The sequence below is a fragment of the Erpetoichthys calabaricus genome, chromosome 13 (genome assembly GCF_900747795.2).
Source record: "Erpetoichthys calabaricus chromosome 13, fErpCal1.3, whole genome shotgun sequence".
In the NCBI taxonomy this organism is placed as follows: Eukaryota; Metazoa; Chordata; class Cladistia; order Polypteriformes; family Polypteridae; genus Erpetoichthys; species Erpetoichthys calabaricus.
The window spans coordinates 34,833,368-34,858,580 of NC_041406.2; the positions used below are offsets into that span (position 1 = coordinate 34,833,368).

At 38.7% G+C, this 25,213-nt stretch overlaps 1 protein-coding gene across 2 annotated transcripts in view; it reads right to left on the reverse strand.

Moving 5' to 3' along the window:
- Positions 1-9,191: 9,191 nt before the first annotated feature.
- The window catches only part of ptp4a3b (protein tyrosine phosphatase 4A3b), a 191,064-nt gene continuing 175,042 nt past the window's right edge, over positions 9,192-25,213 (reverse strand). The window contains exons 7-9 of one of the 2 annotated variants that reach the window (XM_051936101.1): positions 18,644-18,782; positions 14,230-14,304; positions 10,265-10,410 (exon numbers count right to left, since the gene is read on the reverse strand). In XM_051936101.1, coding sequence (XP_051792061.1) covers positions 14,272-14,304; positions 18,644-18,782 — 172 coding nt within the window. In that variant the 3' untranslated portion in view covers positions 10,265-10,410; positions 14,230-14,271. Of the gene's footprint in view, positions 10,411-14,229; positions 14,305-18,643; positions 18,783-25,213 lie in introns of both variants that reach the window. The other variant, XM_028818116.2, reaches the window with a different exon arrangement.

Genomic DNA, 25,213 nt, shown 5'->3' on the forward strand with positions numbered 1-25,213 from the left:
CCTGAGACCATTCATGTGTGGGGTTGCTTCTCAGCCAAGGCAGTGGGCTCACTCACAATTTTGCCTAAGAACACAACCATGAATAAAGAATGGGACCAAAACATCCTCTGAGAGCAACTTCTCCTAACCATCCAAGAACAGCTGGGTGACAAGCAATGTCTTTTCCAACATGATGGAGCACCGTGTCATAAGACAAAAGTGATAACTAGGTGGCTCAGGGAAGAAAACATTGAAATTGTGGGTCCATGGCCAGGACACTCCCCAGACCTTAATCCTTTGAGAACTTGTGGTCAATCCTCAAGAGGTGAGTGGACAAACAAAAACCCACCAATTCTGACAAACTCCAACCATTGATTATGCTAGAATGGACTTCCATCAGTCAGGATTTGGCCCAGAAGTTGATTGACAGCATGCCAGGGTGAATTGTAGAGGTCTTGAAAAAGAAAGAAGGGCCAACACTGCAAATATTCACTCTTTGCGTAAACGTAATGTAATTGTCAATAAAAGCCTTTGAAACTTATGAAATGCTTCTAATTCTACTTCAGTATACCATAGAAACATCTGACAAAAAGATCTAAAAACACTGAAGCAGCAAACTTTGAAAACCAAAACTTTTGGCCACGACTGTATACATTTGTCAAAATGTGTTTATTATTTTCCATTTACCAATTAGAAGATTACGATTCTTCTTACATCACATCGCCACGGTCAGTGAGGAGAGCAGCGTCAGCTTGAAGCTTCCGTCCTACTTACTTGTTGAACCTCCAAACTGACTGTCAGTCAGTCAGTAAGTATCCAACCCAATATATCCTAACACAGGGTCACGGGGTCTGCTGGAGCCAATCCCAGCCCACCACAGGGCACACACATACACACACCAAGCACAATCTAGGATCGCCAATGCACCAAACCTGCATGTCTTTGGACTGTGGGAAGAAACCCACGCAGACACCGGGAGAACATGCAAACTCCACGGGAAGCGAACCCGGGTTTCCTAACTGCGAGGCAGCAGCGTTACCCAAACAAAGGTGTCAAAACAATTTAAAAAGCACATTCTATTCAACATGAAGTCAAGTCTGGAGATGCTGAATCCGCGTGCCCTTCAGCGGCGATCAACCACACTGACGTTCAGCTGCAGAGCCCCCGCACCACAGGTCTACGGCCGCAGTTACAGGACGGAAGTTAAGGTTAGCGGTTCACATGGTTAAGGTTCGGGTTTGGTGTGGTTACTCCGTTAGTCAATTTGATTTGTGACCCCCGCCTTATAAACGTTTATTACCAAACTGTTAGTCTAGACGTGCGGTGATGTCATTTCTGCCCTGAAACTGCGGCCGCAGACCTGCGGTGACGTGAGGTGCGGGGGCTCAGCAGGTCGATAACATCTCATGCAGCCTCGGAGCCGTAAGTTGAGCCCCTGGTCACCACAGCACACACGTCTATGAAAGCAAATAAAGTTCATAGCTGGTGTAAGAGCCGGTCCGGGGGAAGGAAATCTTATTTATGCGCAACTTCGCACGCAAACGGCGGGATCTCTAAAAGCAAACGTGACGCGGGAACAGCCACTCGACTCATGCGTGCGCAACATCCCGGGAAACTGCGAAATGGCGACAAATCTGAGAAAGGACGAGTCGTACGTTTTAAATATTCATACAACCGAGTCTTGGTTAGAATGTGCGTTGATGCGACAATCGTATTACACCTCAAAATGAACGACCACGACATACAAGACTGTATTTTTGCACCCTTTTAAATGGGCCAATGCTGAGTATTTGTACTGAAAAACCTTTTTTGGTTATTCGTGCGTTTATATCAGTTAACTGATGTTAGTTTTCAGGCCACGGGCCGACACGTCAGGAATATCTCAGCCAAGCTTCACTCCATCATAGCAGCTGTGCTGAAAGCCACTAACTGTCCGACGAGGCGCTACATCCAGTATTTGTATGGTGTGGGTGCACATCCGTCAGACATGGCATGTCGTTACCAACATTAAAAATTCATTTGCTGAAGTCTGCCCGGCCCTCCTAACGTGATCTGAGCATTTTACTGCAGTCATGTTGCAATAAGAGTGTCAAGCGAGAGCGAAGCGGCTTTTATTAACTATAAGCGGTTACATTCTGTTAGCACACAAGTCATCCAAGACGGCAAAGATCGCGTCTCAGTGGCCTGGGTCTGCCCGCGACTCGTTTCTTTTGAGACAAAGTAGCTTTGACAGACGTGATGCTGGCTTGTTGGTAACTGGCTGAACTCTCAGAGTGTCTCACTGCCTGGTGATAACGCTGGTGCCTTAAGACTTTCCCGGACCCCCACAGGTGCTATAATGTCACACGTGACCATGACCTCTCAGCGGCGGACTCCAATCAGATATTCTTGAATAGAGGAGGCGGGGTCTCAATGCGTCAGGAGGGAGAGGCTGCTCTGCCAGCCAATTAAGTTCTGCAGCATTGGGACTGCATATGTATGAGGCTGATTAGCATGCTCCATATATGGCTGTCTCAGGGCGGTGTTCGAGGCGCGCTCACATGCGTATATTTACAAGGTGATTGTGATGTGTAAAGGGTTAATTGCGTACAAATGCGCGAATGCCAGGTTTTGTAAATGTGTTTTTTTTTTTTGGCTATGCAAACTTTTATACATAAAGCACCCGGTGAGCGAAGATGACGTTAAATGCACAAAAGGATTTGATCAGCACAGGTAACGGAAGGCTTTGCTTAATCCTCTATAGCAGGGGTGTCGAACTCCAGCCCTGGAGGGCCACAGTGGCTGCAAGTTTTCATTTTTGCCATCTTCTTCATTAGTGACCACTTTTTACTGCTGATTACTTCTTTTAATTAACTCAGGCCCCATAGTTGTTTCTTTTTCCTTAATTAGCAGCCAAACAATAACGAGACACAAAATGAGCCACCCTATGTCCAGCTCACCTGTGCCCATCTCAAAATATCTGAAAATAAAGAAAGGTGAAGGTCTCAGAAAGACTGATTTCCAAGGTCACCAAAACATTATGATGGCGTTCTTGGAAAAAGCAGAAAAACAACAGTTATGGAAATGTCTGCTGTGTCAGAATGAGAGCAGCAACAAGCCATGGAATTAAATAACGGGTTTAATAAACAGCAAGAATCAATTTCTCATTAAAAAACTGGTTGGAGTGAAATCGGTTGGAGTTTGAAGCCCCAATTTAGCTGGTCATCTGTTGGCTCGTTTCACGTCTCATTTCTGTTTGGCTGCCATTTAATGACGAAAGGAATCAACTCCGAGGGCTGAATCCTTAAAAACAGGGCTATTAAAATGAAGGGAAAAGGAGTTAATTAGCAGTGAAAACTACTCACTGATTAGGAAAAGGGTCAGAATGAAAACCTGCAGCCACTGCGGCCCTCCAGGCCTGGAGTTTGACACCCCTACTCTATAGGCTAACACACAATCCTGACACTCCCGATTGTAACAACGGGATGAAGTCTGACGGACAGAAAAACCGACTGCTACATCGATTCGATTGTTTGCTTGTAAATGGAAAGTCTGAGAAGCATACGGCGTTCTGGCCAGACATTGTTACACATTAATGTGCGTACTGACGTTCAGTGGCTTCATAAAGTATTCGGACCCCTTCACTCTCTGCATCCTCTACTGTGTTATAGATTTAGTTTTAAATTGATACATTTAATATTTCTGCCCATCAATCTACACTCAGGCCCTTAATTCAATACTTTGTAGAAGCCCCTTTGGCAGCAGTTGCAGCTTCTTGCTAAGTCTCTACACGTTCTACACACCTGAATTTGGGATGTTTATCCCATTCCTCCTGGCAGAGCCTCTTAAGGTCCATTAGATTGGATGAGAAGCGTCTGTGAGCTGCCATCTTCAGGTCTCTCCAGATGTTCTACGACAGGGGCTCTCAAACTTGGTCCTGGGGGTCCACTGTGGCTGCAGGTTTTTTTGTTCCAACCAGATACATAATCAGTGACAACAACTGGCAACACTGATCTCACTTCATTTTACATTTAAAAGACATTTAGAAATATTTTATGCTTTTGCTATAGATTTAAATGCTTAACTCTCTTTTGTTGATTTCATTCTATTTTGCCCTTTCTCTGTGCAGTTTGCTCCCTTCATTATATCTTAATAATGACAATTAAAAACGAGCAGAGCAGACAGCCAGGCAAACAACACAGAATCATGAAAGGCTGAAACTGCTTTAGCGTCAGACCCACTAATTAGTAAATAATGGATTAATTAAACAATTAGAACACCTGGAAAAGTAGAATGAAAATCAAGATGAAAATATTGTTAAAACGAAAAAAAATACATTATTCCAATATATTGTATTATTTATTTATTTTTCAACCAAACTTAGTTTTCTAATTTCTATACTTTCCCCCAAAGCAGAATCTGGGAAACATCAGTTCACTTAATTAGCCCAGGAGTCCAATTAAAAACAGAAGCTGCAGCCACAGGGGGTCCCCAGGACCGAGTCAGAGAGCCCCTGGTCTATGGGGTGTAAGTCTGGACCAGCTCCGACACTTGCCCTGAAGCCACTCTGGTGTTGTCCTGGCTGAATGCTTTCAAGTTGTCATTGTCGTGCTAAAAGGTGCACTGCTGGCCCAGGCTGAAGTTGTGTGTATTTTCAAGCTGGGTTTCTTCCAAGGACCCCCCTGTATTTGGCTGCATTCATCCTTCTGTCAATTCTGAGCAGTCCCCCTGCCCCTGCTGTTGAGAAGCAACCCTACCATGTGGTCCTGCTACCTGGGTGCTTCACCACAGAGGTGGCATGAGGCAGGCGATGAGCTGTTCCTGGTGGTCTTCATCAGACACACTGCTTGAAGTTCTACACAAAGAGATCCATTTTTGAATCATTAGACCCAGAGAGACGTTTTCCTCGGACTCTCAGAGTTCTTTAAACCTCCTTATGCCTAACTACCCTACCATAAATGTCGATTGATGGTGGGCCGCTGAGATTTCAGCAGAGGACTTTTGAAGCTCTGTTTAGAGTAACCCTTGGGGTTTTTGGTCAGCTCCCAAATCAAGGCCCTTCTTGTGGGCTTACATAGTCCTGGCGATTCCAAACTTCATCGAGGCCACTGTGCTCCTGGGTACACTCGATGCTTTAGTCACGGTGATGCGAGCCTCACCACAATTGACAGGCAGTGTGAATGGTGAGACCTTGCAGTACACACACTGGTGTGCACCCTTAAACTGAAGTCCAAGCCATTTATTCAGTGGGTCACAGGTGGACTCTTGAGCAGAATTAAAGCAAACCATCCGCAGTGCCACAGCAAAGGGTCTGAACACTTAGAGAAAGGAGAAATTACAAACCTTTCTGAAAACACCAACTTCACGTTGTCATTATGGATCTATTAGATCTGGTGGGCGCAAATGTCAAATGTATCCATTTAAAGTTAAATTGACAACACAATAAAGTGTGCAGAAAGTGAAGGGGTCTGAGTCCCTTGTGAATCCACTGTGCGTTGTGCAGATACTGAAGCCCATACACTGGGGGTCCTCTGCTCTGCTCCTGAAGGTCCGCAGGGGCTACAGGTTTTCACTTTAATCATTTATGTCCTGCTAAAGCAATATGTTTTTGGGCTTCATTTTACTTAACGCGTTTGTTACGATTTAGAACCCTCAGTTGCACACAGTCTCTGTGTTCATGACAGTCTAATGACTGTTCATCCTGAAGTTCAGAGTATGTACTGTAATGCTCGACAAGGAATGCGGAACAAGTCTTTTGAACCTCACAAACAGAAGACAAGCTTGTCTGTCTGACTTATCACGTTTTATCTTACACCACAGAACGGTGAGGGGGGTGTTTGGGGAAAGGGGTCCAAGAATGAGTTCACCGTACCCATTAACATACAGCACATGCTCAATCAGGCAGCATGCCATTGGCTGTCCCTGTCCTGGTAAACCGACATGGGCCGACGAGGAGATCAGCAACAATAGTCGGTAAATGCGGCATACCCCCTGACTAGAAGTCGCATAACGTAACATCAGCTTTAGAGTGGGTTTGGGGGTAGGTACTGACGATTTTTCAGTAAAACAGTTGCAAAGTATTCTCATTTACAACGAGCCACAGCTTTACATCAAGTCTCTTCACTGCCACCAATCCCTGCGCATACAAACTTTAACGTCTGTCAGTCTACAATGCACTTAATGTATACGTTGCTGTGCTATACAAGTCTGTTATTTATTTACCTTTACTAGGGGGCTTTGCCCCCTGCTCGCTTCGCTCAACAACCCCCGGGCGGGTGCTATACGCTAGCTACTTTGCGGTTCAGCCGCTCACATATGGGGAAGCAGATGTACAATTTAAACAGATTGTTCTTTTATGCATATGTAACAATTCCCATGAAAATAATCTATTTTACATTACAGCGAGTAATTAACCATAGTAAAAAAATAGTAAAACCTAATAATTTGAAAGAAAATTATGTTTCATGTTCCATTAAGAGTTATTTGTTGCATTATACGTTTCCATTCTGTTTGGCTTTGAAAATAACAAATACTTTTTAAACTTACACTTTTACTGTAAAAGTTCAGTAAAAACAATTATTTGAATTAACTTTTCGTCAATATCGCATTGAATTTTGATTCCGTGTTTGGACTTTCATTGTGACAATGCAATGTACAACTGCCCGTAAGTGAATTTAATTTATTTCTCTCTAATAAATAAACCGACTTTTTCGAATGTTTGTCCCTGTGATTTGTTGTCATAGCAAAAGCTACTCTAACAGGAAATTGTAAACGTTTTAATACGAATGGCATATCAAGATCTCCTTTGGTGTCTAATGTTTTCCTCAGATGTACTACATTACCTTTCTTGTCGCCTGTTAAAATTTTACATGTCAGAATTGCTCGACAGCATAGTCTATTGATACGCATTTGACCAATTTGCCGTGTAACCGATCGACAATTTTGGCATCGTCTCAAGATTTTCTTTTATAATAGAGAGATAAAAAGTGGACTTTGCTTGTTGCAGGTTAACAAATGAATGGCCAAAATTCAAACCTGCACACATGTTGGGAAAGTGTGGCAGAAACATCCAGAAAACAGAGTGGCACCTAGCAGCACATGCAGTGAAGCCAAGAGAGACGAGTTACTGGTCCTGGCTAAACGCAGTTCTTTCGCAACCTCAGGGGTACAACTTCCTCCATGTAATGCCAACAACTTGAGTTCACGTTCCAGTTGTGGTAACTCAAAGAGGACATTTGCTGGGAGAAGCAGTGACACCTTGAAAACCAATCAATGACAAACTAAATTCAAAATCAGCAAAATATTTACAAATGAACATGGCAGGCAGAACACTTACACATACAGTACTTACAGTTTACACATGAACATGGCAGACAGGGGCACAAAGCTCTCACGCCATCATGGTGCTGTACAATTGGTGATAATGTACCATAGCCTTCATTAGAGCTAACCTGAAAGCAGAACTTCAATTTAGCTTTTTCATCTGTGATATATTTGAAAAAATATTGATGTTGGGTTCATTTTTACTAATCACATTTAAGAATTCGATATTTTTCAATTTGGCTTTGACACTGGTCAACAGAAAAAGACTCTGCAGGGACAGATCTCTGCAAAGTGGGCTAAATTATTTACAAATATAAAACACGATAATCGATCATGTAAGTATTTACCCCCTTTAATATGGAACACCTAAATCATCAGTGGCGTAGCCAGTTAGTTTTAAAGTCACAGAATTAGTTCAATGCAGAGCACCTGTCTGGGGTTTCAACTGACTTTAGTGTAACTGCACCGTGTCTGGAGGCGCCAGCATGTGGCAAGTGATTATGGACACTTAAATTACACAATGAAGACAAAAGAACACTATGAGCACAAGTTAGGGGATGGAGACAAGAAAATATCCAAGTCACTGAATATCGCTTGGAGTCCGGTTAAATCAGTCACTAACAAATGGAAAGAGTGTGGCACAGCTGTAAATCTGCCTAGGGCAGGCCGTCCACAAAAATGAGACGACGACAAAGGAGGGAGAACAGCAATAGACATCTAAAGGAGTTGCACGCTACAGTGGTTCACATTAGAGAGACTGTGAAAGCAACAACCGCTGCTTCAAGAGTTGCATCTTCATGGGAGAATGCCAAAGAAAAAGTTATTGTTACAAAAACTGCACACTGAGAGTTTATCTGAAGGCACACAGGAGACTCTGAAGGCAGTTATTAAAATGTCTTATGGTATAATGAGACCAAAATGGAGCTTTTTGGCAAAGCGACTAAATGGCGTATTACACTGCATATTATCAAAAAAAACAAAAACATGTCAGGCTCACCACAATTTATGGTGGTGGCAATATGGTGGCTGTGGGCATGCTTCTTGGCAGCAGGCTTATGATGGCAAAAGGTAAAATTGTGAAGATCTCAGTCCAACTGCCAGAGGTGCTTTTGCTAAATACAGACTGACTGAATAGTTAAGAAATCAGTTATTTTGCTTTTTAGATTTGTAATTAATTTACACGTTGACATAATAGGATTTTCCTGTTGATCGGTGTCAAAAAAGGCAAATTCAATCCACTACATTTTGGTGTTGTATAAGAATAAAATGAGAAAACATCCAAAGAGGTGAAAACGTTTTACAGACAACAAGTCTCATTGTTCAAATACAACTTTGCACTGCTCCCTAGGCAAAGGTAACAGCCTTGGCCGTGATGACCAAAACGTCATGCTTGATGCCAATACTTTTGGACTCATTTTATATAATGCCCTGAGCTGCTGTGGTTTAACAGACAGCTGAATTCCACCCTGTGCCACATCATTATCATTACCACTGGCGAGAAGCACTTATCATGGCAGACTGGCAAGGCACATACACAGCAAATGGTGTGTTTGCACTCAAATATGCTCATGAAATAAAATGTCCTTGTTTTTTATCTCTTAAGTTTACAGTATGTTTGCATTCTTTTCTGAATATAGAAAATGTTCTCATCACATGAAGAAAAACCTGAGTTAGGTGTTGTAATTGTCAGAAACAAACCTTTTAAGTAATTATCCATGTTGTCCGTTCTAAACAGGGTGCTACAACTCACCATGCAGCACAAGCTCTTTCCTGTTTCCAAATGACAGGTTTTATCTCTTCAAACATAACAGCATCCTGCAAATTAAAAGTGCCACTCACTGATGGATTTTTCAAGAGTCACTGTAGCTTAAAGGTAGAAGGAAAAAAATATAATCACTAGAGACAAAAAATATTTTTTCCCTATTTATTTAATTACATTTCTGCTGTGCACAAACTGAAGTGGGTTTACATTAAAAAGGCAGAACAGGTCAGGACAATACCTTTTTTTCCATCCATGGCCATGATTCCATCCTTAACCAACCATTAACAAAAACGTGTCATTCAGAGCAACCATGTTTGCTGAGCTCTAATGATATATCATAATTAGTTTAAGCCATGAAAACAGCTGAGAGCAGACACAAACAGTTACCTCCCCTCACCCTCCCTCCCAGTAAAAACATATGAAAGTTACTTTTTGTGATCATGACAAACACACACCTCAGATGTGGAGATCAGCCTGAATGAGGTATTCTAATAGTTTTTTTTAGTATTATTTATGAAACAATGTAAAAATAATTTCTATTAAAAATAATCCTCCCCTGTGCATCTTTCCACCCTCCTCCCCATATGAAAAGTGACTTCAGTGGTTGTACAATTTAAAGGGATCCTAGAGTGACTGAAACATTACAGAATCTATAATACAAAAGAGAAGCATTCAGAGAGCAAATATAAGAAAAGATGTAATGTGCAAGTCTGGGGTGGGAGAAGGCAAAACATGTACTCAAAATGTTTCTTTAAAGTTCATATGGAGATACAGTATGTGCTTAAATCAAGCTCTGTGCAACACAGAACATTACTCAAGCTAATGTCTCAAATGAAAAGTCTTCAATGCGTTATTCTTTTGTTTCTCAAAAAAGCACCTGCAAGACCTCTGAGTGTTGTGCTGACTGCTTTAAGTCACACTGTTATGATTTCATTCAACCAAGGGCTTATTTTTCTTTCTTTTTTTTTTTTTTTTTTTTTTTAATATCACACATGATTGTTAAAAAGTACCCTGTCTACAATGACTTGTCACCGCACGTACAATTTATGAAGAAATGTGGTAGGCATTTTCTTTACCAGCCCTGAGTTTCAGTGAAGTCAAATGTGTGCCTTGTCTAGCCTATTGCTCTTAAAAAGTAGGATACTTCATTTAAAAGGTTGAGACATAAAAAACAAGGAATCCAAAGGGCTCGAGACAATGGGAAGTTAAGAAATATGCATGTTTAAAAAAAATCTGATCTGAGGCAAGGTCACATGATGCAGCATTTGTTCTTGTGGTTGTGGGAGTCCTTGAACCGGAGTCTCTGCTTTGGTCGATACTTTTCCAAGTAAGTCAGCTGCTTGCTGTTGATTGCACCTCTGCGCTTCCTGGAACACAGCAACAAACAATGTTTGAATAGAACCATTTTAGGTTTATGCATTTGATACATGCAAATAAGAACAACACTGTACTCTTCACATGTGGTCCGAGACAGAGTTAAACAGAGCGAGAAGAGAATAGCGGCTACCTAATTTTAATCTGAGCAACTCCAGGAATTCATTACTGCAGCTTTAAAATGCCTTTAGAGGATATTCAATTGTCATAACTGCAGGAAGATCTTTGTACATGTAGATGGAGTGGGGAGAGAACGGTTAAGAAACACGCAGATTCTGTACCAATTCAGATGTTTTCTGTTTTAGATGCTTTTCATTTATGGGTGCAGCCATGGCTGGATTTTTGCATGGGCTAACCTGGGCTGCAGCCCACAATGCCAAATATTTATCAAGATATATGGAAAAAACATTTCTTTGAAAGGCAAAAACCAAATATTCCTGCTGCTAGACTTGCTGATTAAGTCCTCTTTAACTCTTTTACCATTATTCCAAAGCTAACTCATGCACCTCTAGTCACACACAAATCGTCACACCCGAGTTTATGCCTCTCTGGTGAACAAGTAGCGAAGGAGGGCGGCTGTTGAAACAACATTTGCAGCAGCAAGAGAGCTCAATAAGGGCTATAAGAACATAAGGTGTGTGAAGAAGAAAGCGATTTTATCATGTTATAATGGTGACACTTTTTCAGAAATGGTCAGTGACAGCATTATAGATACTAGTTCTAGTGATAGTGAATCATACAAAGTTGGTGATTTTGTACAAATGGTAAACTATGATGCCACTTATAAATGTGTGTGTGGTGTAACAAGATTGCAGGGAAACTTTCAAAGATGTCATTCATTGATCTCCAGGACACTCATAATCACAAGTTCTGTTTCTGGTTTTTGCAGCTATCCATTTACCTATGGAATACTGAAGCATGACTTCTAAGTTTTAACATTACATGACAGTTTGTCTGTGATTTCCTTCAGAACAGCTAGATGAGGCCACCCCCCTGTATAAATCCAACCCAAATGCAACAACTAAAATTGTTTCATATGGCAGCTAATTTTCAGCAGTATGAGAGAGATTCTCCAAACCAGATGATTTCATTATAGACTTGCAGAGACAGGCGCTTGTCTAGGCTGAATCTGGCACAAGTTGGAGCCATCTGGGGTAACATTGGTTTGCAGAGCAGACTATTACACACATTCACAACTTACAGAGTTGCTATTCTACTTAACCCTCATTGTATTCTACAAATATTATAACATGGAAGGAAACCACAGTGCACTATACTCTATTGCAAAAAATCATGGAGCCCCCACCCATAGAGATTTGTTTTTGTTTCCTAGAAATGCTGTTATGTGGAGTTTTTATTTTCCTCTTCTCTGCTATTAAGCAGATACAGTAATCCCTCCTCAATAGCGGGGGTTGCGTTCCAGAACCCCCCACAAAAGGTAAAATGTTTATGTAGAAACCATATGTTTATATGGTTATTTTTATATTGTCATGCTTGGGTCACAGATTTGCACAGAAATACAGGAGGTTGTAGAGAGACAGGAACTTTATTCAAACACTGCAAACAAACATTTGTCTCTTTTTCAAAAGTTTAAACTGTGCTCCATGACAAGACAGAGATGACAGTTCCGTCTCACAATTAAAAGAATGCAAACATATCTTCCTCTTCAAAGGAGTGCCTGTCAGGAGCAGAGCATGTCAGAGAGATAGAGAAAAGCAAACAAATCAACAGGGCTGTTTGGCTTTAAAGTATGCGAAGCACCGCCGCACAAAGCAGTTGCAAGGAAGGCAGCAGCTCACACCCCCTCCGTCAGGAGCAGAGAATGTCAGAGAGAGTAAGAGAGAGAGAAAAGTAAAAATCAATACGTGCTGTTTGATCTTTTAAGTATGCGAAGCACCGTGCAGGAAGCATATCACTTGATAAAGCAGCCATATGTAAGCCCAGCAAAGAAGAGAGCAATGTGAAGGTAATCTTTCAGCGTTTTTTGAGGAGCAGCCATATCCTCTAGGGGCGCGAAGAGCCCCCGTGCTCACAATATATTTGAGGAGTTTTATTTAATAGGTAATACGTGCTCTGGTTGGGTAGCTTCTCAGCCATCTGCCAATAGCGTCCCTTGTATGAAATCAACTGGGCAAACCAACTGAGGAAGCATGTACCAGAAATTAAAAGACCCATTGTCCGCAGAAATCCACGAACCAGCAAAAAAATCCACGATATATATTTAAATATGCTTACATACAAAATCCGCGATAGAGTGAAGCCGCGAAAGGCGAAGCGCGATATAGCGAGGGATTACTGTATATGCATTGCAAAGAGGCACTGGGCTGGTTAGGAGAAATAAGAGTCAGAAAACCAGATGACTTTCACTTAAAATAGAAGCGACCAGATTTGGGTAATTTTATTTATACAAGGGAGGAGTATCTTGTGTGAAATTAAAAGCAATTTTCAGAACGTATGTACTCCTGGAGGGTCACAGTGTCTGCAGGTTTTCGCTTTAATTGCTTTCTTAATTAGAACCTGTTTATTTACAACTAAAGCAACATGTGTTTTCTGACTTACCTTTAGTTAAACTTATTTGTTACAATTCAGAACCCTTAATTGCATATTTTAGTTTTAAAATCTGCATTAAGATTTTACAGTAAACATTGCCGGTTTTCTTAATCGGTCATTAGTTAATAATAAGATGCAAATGACAAAGGAACACCCAGCTTTCCAGCAAACGTCAGTCATTTTCTAACTTGCTTAGTCCAGAAGAAGGATGCAGGGGCAGGAACAGACCCTGGACAAGGTTCCATTGCAGGATAAACACACACACTCACACACACACTCCAACCACACATTGGGGTCAATTTAGTAGCACCAGGCCACAGAACCTGCATGTCTTTGGACTGCAGGAGGAAACCCATGTAGATAATGGGGTGAACATGCAGGTAGGACCCGGGTTATGAACCCAGGTTCCATTACAGAAAGGCAGCAAAGATAACACTGTGCCACCATGCTGCCCTCCAGCAAAAATGCTTCCACGTAAAACCGAGTACATGCATTATAAAGTGTTGATATAATGTTTTGTAATAAATGAGCAAGACGGAAAGGACTAACAAGAACAATACTGTTCTGAACAACAAAACATAGATTCTGTTCTTAGGAAATGAAAAATGTATAATATGGTAAAGATTTATCTTGGAAGAATGAAAGCAGTAACAAGCCATATAACTAAATTCCAAATTTCATTATCTGCTAGTACTGGCTTCTAACTATGAAACTGGTTGGAATGAAAACCTGCAGCCACTGCGGCCCTCCAGAACCATAATTAAGGACCCCTCTCCTAAATAATGAATTAAATGACATTATTTTTTATTTCTGCATGGAATGAATGTTAAAATAATTTGTATCTATTATGGATAAATTAATAGGATTTTAAAATCAGGATTATAAGAAAAGCTACACACTTCAGTTTCTAGTTCATCATTGCTATTTTTTGCATCACTTATTTATTCCTTGTGGTAGGATAAACAGATTTTTAAAAATGTTTTTCCTCAATTATTCCAAATAATCCAAGCCCTTGTAATACCACATCATGAATATGGCTTGTTCCTATGGCTCACTTTCATAGATTAAACCTTAATTGCCTTTTTTTCTACTAAAGTGGAGGACATTTTAGAATCTGCACGCACTACGTCTTTGTAATAGCAGCTCACATTTTGGAGTTGTTGAAGTTACAATGGAACAAGTAAGAGTTGTATATTGATGAATAACTAACTTATGAGCAAAATGAGAAATATAAACAATACTTAAGCAATAGTTTAACTTACTGTCTGATAAACTGGATTGCATCTTCGTATTTCATCCCACTCTCAATCAGAGCTAAGGCCACCAAGACTGGAGCACTATGCAAAAAAGCAAAATAAAATATTGTTACAATTCAAAAATCAACAGGAGCACGAAGCGCCAGTTTTGTTATAAAAGGCAGTAATGTACATTGTGAAGCGTCCAGGCTTTGACCAAACAAAAGAATGACCTATATATAGGAGCAACTTCACACTATTTATAAAAATGAATACAAAAAGATTACAGAGCTTGCTTGAGCATAGTTTTTCAACATAGTCTCCTAGTTTGAACATTGCCAGCAGTAGTGCACATGGACAGATAACCTTATCATTCTTCACCTGTGACACATACCACCATTCTTGAATTTTTTCAGACACCTAGTCGAGGACAAACTGTTTCCATACCATGGTAAAAGTTGACCACGGATCTGTGCTCCTGAATCACCATAAGAAACCCCTCCAAAAATCAGGTCAAATTGTAGCATAGAATTTAACTTAACAAAAAATAACTTTAGTAAACATACCCAGCATGGCTTGATTTATTAAAGTGAAGCGTATCAGTTATAATAGCGGTGCAGCTTTTTGACATCAAAATCTGTACACCTCAGGCTGGTGGGTGCGCGCCGCTGCAAATCTGTGCGGCCCCAGAAAGTTTAATGGGAAACTAGCTGATTGCATATTGACATGTAAGCATGATCAGCGGAGGCAATTTCCTCAATGACACTCATTGCGGATTGTTAATTAAAGTACCTACACCCACAAGTATAAAGAGAGCCCGAGTATGATAGAGAAGAAGAGCTAAAAGAGCAGAAAGAGAAAGAAACTGAGGAAGCAAAAATCAATGAGGTTGGAAGCTACTGTGGTTAGAGGGTGGCAAAGCGGTCGGGTGCTAAATAGCAGAGAAAATTCCAGGGATCCTGTAGAGCTGAGGGATGGCAGCTGGATGAGGGAGTCAGGCTCAGCGTGTCCCAGTGTTGCCAGTGTCCCCCAAGTATAACCAGGAGATGGGTGTAGACAGCAGAGGAGAGAGAGATAGACAAGGAGACGAGACAGAGAGCAGCACTGGAAAGAGGAGCTAAAGGCCAGTGCGAATTCTGTTTTTTTTCCTTGGTTTTAATGGATTATTTATTAGCATTATTTATTGATTTTAACTTCTTCATAAGCACTGAGCTTCTATGGATCATTTGTTAAAGAATATTGACTTTAACTCGCACTTTACCGCATGTTTAGATTTTTTCTGAATTATCTTTATATGGAGAATAAAAAGCAGAATGCACTTATGCACCAGCCTTTGTTGTTTATGTGTCATCACAAACTTATTTATTTCACTCATGATTATCAATATCTGGGTTTAAGGAGGTGATGATGCCAGCTACAAGCAACCTGGGAATAACAGTCTTCTGGTTTCCTTTGCTAAGCCCCATTTTTCTCAGCCACCAAGTTAAACAGAGAAATCACATAATGAAAGTTGAGAATTTCAAGCATCATGGCAGGACTGTGAGAAGACTCTCTCAGGCTATACACAAGACTACCTGAAAATGCTGGCAAAATTTATAGTGTTCATTAACTGACAATCTTTTATTCATAATGATTAATATACAAAAGTGTGTGCATGTCATATATATTTATAGCAAATAATTTAAACCATGCACATCAGGCTCTTGTTAACACAGTTTGCTGAACATCAATACAATTATTTTTATTTATTTATTTTTTATATATATTTTTTAATTTCACTGAATCACATAAGCATTGTGGCCTCACTGCAATACATTTTCCTGGAGTCATGAAGTTACAGTACGAAGAATCGCTTCCCCATATTGACTTTTTTCCCCATTTACTCACTTAACTGGTGCTTTTATCCAAGGCAAAAGAGGGTCACATGATTAAATAAACATCTGTCTGAAAAAAGTGTTACAGGACACAAAGTTGGTAAATCACGACACAAGTCACTAGTACCTATCATCAAAGCCATACTCTGGCAGATATTCACAAAGAGTCTCAAAATACTTCTTATATACAGTGCAGGACTCAGCAGTTCAGATGGGAGTGGACAGCTTGCACCACAAGCTAGGACCTACACATGAAGAGCCTGCATTTTCATGCCAGGCTGAGGTGGTATTACCAGACACCAGTCATTAGGAGACCTGAGTAGGTGAGAAGGAGCATAGGACCCGCAAGCATCTCTCCAAATACATTGGTGCCAAAGCCACAACTACTCTGAAGGCAAGCATCAAGAATTTGTGCTGCTACCCGGAGCCAGTGTAGTGACCAGAAAAGAGAAATCTCATGTGCTTGTCTCGGCTGGTTGAAAAAATGGTCTGATCTTGCAGATGTTATGCAGAATCGGCATGAACAAGACAAAGTTGCAGTGTGGTCAGTGAAGGATAGGATGAGTACCTTCAACCCTATGAATGACCAGCATCACAAAACTGTTACTCAGCAAATATTCTGGCTGGCTGGGTTCCTTTGTGTTAAAACATTTTTCCATTAAGTCGATGATATTAATGCTGCCACTTCTACAGCTGCCTTGAGTGATTTAACAAAAACAAAATCTCACACCAGACTTGCATTCCCACAACCCCAAAATGACATTAAATGTATCAGAGTCACTGAAACACTTACAGTTCAAATTTAGTAATAGTACTTTCTTTCTCAAGCAGAAAAAGGATGGTCAATATCAGACATATATTAAATATAATTGCTTTCTTTAATTTATATATTTCATTATGTTGAATGGCATCTTTAAAATCATGACCCGTTGTACCATTCCAGGTTTGATTCTTGCAATGTGATCTATGCTGTGGTCAGGCTCTCTGCGGTCTAAAATTGAAATGGGCAAGTAAAAAGAAAATGATGGATGAGACTTTTACAGAAACTGATATCAGAAGGCACTTCAGTGAACACACAATAATTTAGATTTTATTTTATACACATATACATTATTATACTATAAAGCAACATACTAGTACAAGAAAGGAATAAGAGGAGTAAAAAATATCTAACTGCAAAAAACAAAAATGTGAATATATTGACTGAAGGAAATCTTATAAAATATATAAAACTAAGCTATGCAGCGAAGACATTTTCATTAATGTAGGATCACATTAATTTAATTACTTGTAGAACTACTGCAAGAATAGAAATTATAGAAAATGTATCCATCAATGGAGACCTACCACTCTTGCAGACAATGAGACCGTGTGTGTGAACTAGATGAAAAAATGATACTATACTCTTTCCCTACACTACCATCTGCTGGATCTCTTGTGAAAGACTAGACAAGAAGTCAGAATGAACTTCAAGTCAGTATTTACATAAGCCACCCATATGCAAATAACGAAACATTTCAAACAGCCACAGGCAATAAGATGCAAAAAAAAGAGAATTTACATAATGTGTCTACATAAGCTAAATTAAATTTGTATGCTGAGAAAATGTCAGATATACATAAATCACCAAAGGAAGGAAAAGTTTTTGACATCAGGGTTACTCATCTAAGACAGATATAGGTATCTACTAAACTAAAAAATTAAAAACTAAATATCTTACTCTAAAATATACACTGACAAAAAATAACTAAAATCCTGTCCCAAAATACTAATGAAGTAAACACACTAGAAGAGAATACAAAGTAACAAAAAATGTTTTCAGGAAGACAAAGGCTGACCATAAGAACTATGAATTTACAGCAACACATTTTTGGCTCCAGCTGAGAGATTGTAATGAACAACAAGTGATTACAAAAATAACATTTTGGGTTACTAGGCAGGACCAGAAATCAGCAAAAATATGTAAAATTTACATAAAGCTTTTACAAAAATATATTAAATAAAAAACTCCTTCCACGTCCTCAAGAAGTGCATACTAGGTCACTGAGAACTAAATGGTCACTGAGAAGTGGCCCCAGTGTGAGAGAGTGTATGTCAGCGCATGAGAGAACTCCACACTGAATTGGTACTCTGAAGGTTTGTTTTTAGTTATGTGCCCAGTGAACCCAAACTGGTTTTAGCAACATTTATTAAAAAAAAATTCACACATGCATATATATATATATATATATATATATACATATATATATATATATATATATATATATATACACACACACACACAGTATAATGATAAATATTATAAAAAACAGTGCAGATGTTCACCACATGACACGTAATCCAATCAATCAGCTCAAAAAAAACCAGTGTGGATCCACTATGCATTCTTACCAATCTTAAGTTAAAAGGTGGCAGATCAGCTGCAATGGCAGGCATGAGCAGGACAAATCCAGGCAGACCAGACCTTGTCAATGAAAACTGCTGCATGGGTGGCAGAATATTACTTTGCGGACAGGAAAGAAGTAATTAAGTACTTACTAGACAAAGCCTGACTTGCACCTACTCACATCAATGGCTCTGAAGCCAGCTTTCATGATCAAAGTTGGTTCCTTTCTTCTCTGGAGTTTCTTCTGGGCATGTGTGTTGACAGTCATAAATTTCAAGCTACGGTCTGTACCTTTGGAGTCAATACAGGACTCAAAGTAACTATGAATTTCAAAAAGAAATAGAGAGGAAAATTTTTCTGTGCAGATGCCTAATATTTATTCAGAAAATGTAGATTTCTTAGAGAAGAAGCAGCAGTACTTGAAATGGTGCCTTACTAATGACTTTGTTACCATTACTGTAAGGCTTCAATACTCACATGCAACACGACAGGAACATTTGTGGAGGTGTGGTTAGGAGGAATACCCTGCCTGGTATGATTCAGAGTGGTGAACTGTTATTTCTCTGCTGGTCAGGCATTGTGCATAAAAACACATTTAAAACACAAGATTATTTTACAGCACCATAGGCCAAAGGCCAAATTTTAAAATAACCACTCAGGTAATAAAGTGCTGACCAAACAACCCAACTCAGGATGTCTGAAACAGTGAGTCTGGATGGATCCTTTTCAAAATCCCAGATGAAAATTTGGCTTAAAGAGCTGTGGAAAAGTAGGTGCCTGTCATAGCAGCAAATGCAAATAATCATTATGCTATGTTGAATCATGCTTTAAATAGCTATGCAGACACATAAAAATACATGTTTTTGAGGTGAGAATAAAACCCTGTTTTTAACTCAAATGGTATCAAATGAAATGACGTTGCATTATTGAAGTCTTGTCTGAGTTCCGCATTTAGGCAAGTTTAGCAATCACATTATTTCAAAATCCTACTAAACTGTGCTCGGGCCCACGTCTTCCAAACAGGCCATGCATAGAGTGATCACACTAGTCAAACAAACTAGACTTTGGGGGGTTACATGCGGACAAACGCACAGACAAATTGCTAATGTGAGTACACCCTAAGAAGTGTCCCTATTCAATCTTAAGTATATAAACGGATAAAGCTGAAGAACAGGTAAAGATTTTTTTTCATATACCATGTTTTTTAGGCAGAATGCTTAGGAAATGCCTACTTAAAATATAAGGATCCCCAGATTTGGCCGAAAATTCCAGGCTTGCCAAGGCAGCAACAACTGCTGGAGGAGTACAAGAAGGTCAATATGTGGAAATAATCTGGTAGGACCATTCAAAACTGTTATAGTTAATATAACTTATGTATCATTGTGATTGTTCATTTTATACATAAAATGCATTTAGTTTGTTAAAAAAATGAAGCGTGTTACCTGAAAGGTAAGTACTGTTTACAATAAGACATGTAAATGAACAGGCTGGGGCATGCCTAGAAAAAATGCATGGAATTCTAACAGGCTGGGACATGTTAAGATTTTTCCAGCTTGCTGGAGAAGAAAAGCTGGATATCCTTAAGAATGTGTCTTTATGATACTGGGATATAGGACTCTAAGGAATATAAAACTGAGAAATCCTGATGTAAATTTGGTGGCTTGCCAAGAGTTATACTTTTTGTAGGAAAGTGGGATGTTGGGCAAAGTTGTAACATAACTATCACTATACTGTATGTAAAACAACTAAACTTTTTGGTACCTTTTTGACAAACAGACTTTATTTTCAGTAGTACAGGCGAGGATAATGTGAACATATACAAGATACACTCTAATTAATTTCTGAAAGAAACAAACACACTTTTCTGAGAGAAGACAACGCCAGAACTATCTAGTGGGTCACATAAATCCACCATGACCTGACACGGGAGACTGGGTTTAACTTTGTGAGTGGTGGCCCAACAGAATTTATGAAAAACAGAGATGCAATGGAGGAAACATTGAAGGATGTTAGATTTTCTGTGCAAATTAAGTTCACTAGTAAAAAAAAAATGTATGCACTTAATATTGCAACCATGTTCACTGCCACCAATAATGCATCAATAAGCCTCCTGAATGGCCTGACGGACTGACAAACAATATCTATGCTTAAGTACTGTCAGACTAACTCCACTTTGGTTACACCATACAAAGTTGCTGGCTCATCTTTGAGAACCACTTCCAAATGTTCAATCACTTTATCACATCCTACTTTATCTAATACATGCACTTCACATGAAAGTTGAAAACTTTGTTCCAGATGAAAGGAAAAAAAAAAAAATGGTTCTTGAAACCTGGTTTTCCTGCATGCAACACCATCCCCTTAAAATGTTTTATTTAACTGCCCTGCCATTGCCTTAAACAATTTATTATTATTTCTGCACTTCAAGAAAATGAATGAGTTACTTCTGCAACTCAACAGACAATTCATTAAGTTCTTTCATAGCATTGCAAATGAAACCCCAGATACAGACAAAAGCATCAGAAGACAGGCATTTATTCAAATCATCATAACTCTGGTGGGATAAACTGTGTCTTGTGGGATAAACTGTGTCTTGTATGTGACTCTTCAATTCCACCCGGGGGGTTAAACATTATTCAAAGTTATTGTCTGTTTTTACCTACATTTTTATTACTCTTTAATTTAATATTGTTTTTTGTATCAGCATGCTGCTGCTGGAGTATGTGAATTTCCCCTTGGGATTAATAAAGTACGTACGTACATACGTACGTACGTACGTACCTACCTACCTACCTACCTACCTACCTACCTACCTAGTATTACTTTCACCTACTGATATGAAGTGTTAATACAGGATAGGGCAAGACTGTAACATTACATCTGAAGTTTGAAGGATAAAGGCTACCCAACCTCGTATTTAGAAAGTGGACAATTTTGCATGGCTGCAGATACAGTAAATAAACTCGCCACATTCTTTCAGCTCAATAAGATTCCTTCCGGGAGAGGTGTAAAACAGTTTGTCCACCCGCTTTAAAACTGTTTATCACTCTTACTGCTTATACAACATCACTGACAGCAAACTCTACTCTGTACGCACAGTATTATCATGAACATTGGGGAATACAACCTTCATTCGACTCATCACGTCTCCTGTCCTGTCTCACCTTCTCATCTGTCCCAAATGAGTTGTCAAATGTAACTATAGTTAGGCACTTAGCAAGAAAATCCTTTCTCAAATTCATCTTTGTTAATGATGAGAAATTTTTCACAATACCAGAAGCACTTCATTCATTCAATTCAATCAAGCTGACAAGGGTATTTACTGGTGTGTCCTTTACTTGTAGCTGAAATCTTGCATACTATAATCATCTAACTTCAGGTATGTTTTTGGGACATACGTAGCTATCACCACAAATCTTGTTAATTTAGAGTTAACATTCAAATGTTAATCGATTGATAAACTATGCCTGTGATTTCCAAGTTGTTTTTTTTATTAATGCATCAGGTGCATAAAATATTACTACTCATTTTAGTCTTTCTAAACTTCAAGCTTAAAGGAGAGCTGGGGACAAATTGTACAGAGAAGAAATAAAAGCAAACAAAAAATCCACTAATTGCTAGGGCTGTCTACTTGATCAGATTTTGGCAATGGCGCTTAATCTCTCCACTCCCTGTCTTTTCAACAGTACCTTTACATTTACAAATAACAATATAACTTTTCTACAAGGCTTTGGAAACTGGGGCACTATTGAACAAGGGTAACTTGTTTCAAATGTTATTTAAGTAGCCTATGCAACAATTTTGAAATTCCATTATATAAGAATAGTCTACGCATGAAGATTATAGCATGAAATGTTTCACAGAACTCAAGACATTGTTAAATTAACAACTTCAACAGTGGTCAAAGCACATGATCTACACATTAATTTTACTATGGATCATAGGATTTACTGTATATATCTGATAAATAGGTGCTACTCTACTATCCATGGCATAACTGCATTTCAGTCTGAACCTTTACTTATTTTGGTTAACTAAGAGTCCTTCAGAGTAAAAACAACCTGAGCAATAAAACAGATTTATAAAATCAATTAGGACAGTAAAGCTCCAAGTTAAGAAAGAATAAATAGTTACTAAAGCTGAATAAAGTAAAAACTGTACTTCTTTGCAAAGATTACTTTTCTCCTTAGCAATACTTCTTAAGTAAAATTTCCCATCCTTCATAAATAAGTAATATTAATTATAAAGCTAGCTAGTCAAAAAAAAAAAAAAAAAAAAAACTATATATAAATAAAATAGATAGGTCCCTGCTGAGCAAATAATGCGTCAGAGATGGAGCTTTACCAATAAGATGGGGAAGACGATGGGCCCCTTAGCAGAAGGCAAATGCTGAAACAGTTCCAAGAACTTCAAATGTCAACACTGCTGACGTCAGAGAAACATTCACACAGAAGAGTTCTATCCAAAAACGTTATTAATTAAAACATGTCTTAAAGAAGAAAGGAGGCAGAAATGTTTTATACTGTGTGTGTATATATATATATATACATATATATATACATAAACACACACATATATTTGCATAAAAGGCATCCTATAATGTAAAAAAGTACATATATGTAAAGATGTCCTGAACTGGATTACAATTAGATCTGAAAAAGTAGATCAGACTATATGACCTGTTAATAATACATGTTTCACTGAAATAAGTGATCACAAAATAGGAATATATAAAATAATAAAAATACATACACATATACACATACACGCACTTATATACTATACATATAAACACACACCTGAATGGCCTCTCGGAGCCATGAACGTGAATGACAAATATATTTTTAAAGTGGTAAGACATTTCATTTGGTTACAACTTTGAGTTTGACAGGAGGAGCTTATTACTAAACAGACCCAACACCATAATAATATGCAATTGCTACCTCAAATGAACATTGAGCGTGAATATGTGAGGATTTTGCATATTTAAAACATTTACTGTTAAAGATTTTTAAATTTACTGATTTAGAAACCACAATAACCACGGAAATAAAGGCCATCTTTTGAAGTTACTCTGTATACAGTTTGGTTTTTGAAGTCATTGAAAAAAAGTGGCCAACTTCAGAAGGCTTTAAAAAGTTCAAGTCTGACTCCATCGTTAAAATATACAAAGTTTTTAACCATAACTTAAATAGGAGACATTATTATTGTGGTTAGCTGGAAATTAGTTATTTATAGCATTGTAAACTGTCATGTACACCCTCATCCCATATACCATATGGTGAGCCTTTTCACCCATATGCAAGCAAGAACTGGCAGTAAGCAATAGGAATCACAAGGTGACAAGTTGTCCATAACCTACCTAAATGAACGGTTAAGTATCCATGTGTCTATCTATGTGTTCATCCGGTCGCTACGTCTCTGTCATTCCAATAGATGGTGTATCAGAAACATTAACATTGCTTTTATGAAATCCATATCAAATGGCATATAACAGAAACATTTGCACTGCATAGTGCACTGCAAACATTAATGTTGAGGTCTACATTGATTACTTAGATGGGTAACACAGCTAGTGTACAATAAAATGTCAGGAAAAATATTACTGTTTTAAGCTGAAACAAAAATCATTATATACACTACCTCAGAGTATTTCAGAGGGTGTAGTAACACAGTCTGCTCCAACTCTGCTTTAAGATAGACAGAGGTTTTTAAGCAATCATCAGAAGATGGGACACCTATGCAAATAGTTTGCTTCACCTTACAAAGCTTAATTTATTTTAATTTTGCAAAACATAGGTTGTAATCTATTATTATTATTTTATATTAATATTAATGAATATATAATTATTATTATATATATTATTATTAGTTGTTCCCTGAAGAAGGCCCATTTGTAATATTACGATATTTAATTTTTTTTCAGTTTTTGCTCATCTAAACTTTAAGATTAAAACTCTGACAGTTTACTGCTTACCCTTTTCACCATTTTAGGATGTTCACTGCATTTCAACTGATTAAATTTGAAGAAAAAAAAAAACTGAGAAACTGGTGTGTTGTAAAATTTTTGACCAGGAAAGGAGCTGAACTATCAGAACAGTGTTTATCAATGTCCAGCCAAACCAAACTCTTTAGTGAGAACCAAGAAGATGCGTTCTCTGCTAGCATTATGCAAGAAAAAAAGTGAATTGTGTTGACCTTGGGTGCGAAGACATCTGCCATTAGTATTTTGTGGCTAGGAAAGACTTTGTGAGCTAGTTCAATATGGCATTGGCAAAGCTGTGAAATAACAAGGATTTGATATTCACAGGAGATTAATGCTTCTAAATACAATGCAGAACACAGTATAGACAAGTACATTTTGTTTCTTCTCAATTAAATACCAACAGCTCCAAAATGTAGATGTTATTGTATAAGGGGCACTGTGACACATCTTTGATGCATTATCAGTTGGACAGCTGTAGAAAACATCCTGCATTGTTTCTGTTCCAAAGATGGCAGGCGCCTCTTCACCTAAAGACCTCAGACCAGTAGCACTTACGTCTCACATCATGAATACCTTTAATAGACTGGTTCTGGATTATATTACTCCTCTTGTAGTACACCACCTGCAGTTTGCCTACTGGACACAGATTGTAATGGATGGTCCAATTATCTATCTGCTCCACAAGGCTTATTCTCACCTGGACAAAGCGGTCAGCACCATAAAAGTTATAATTATAATAGATTTTTCCAGTGCCTTCAATACTAT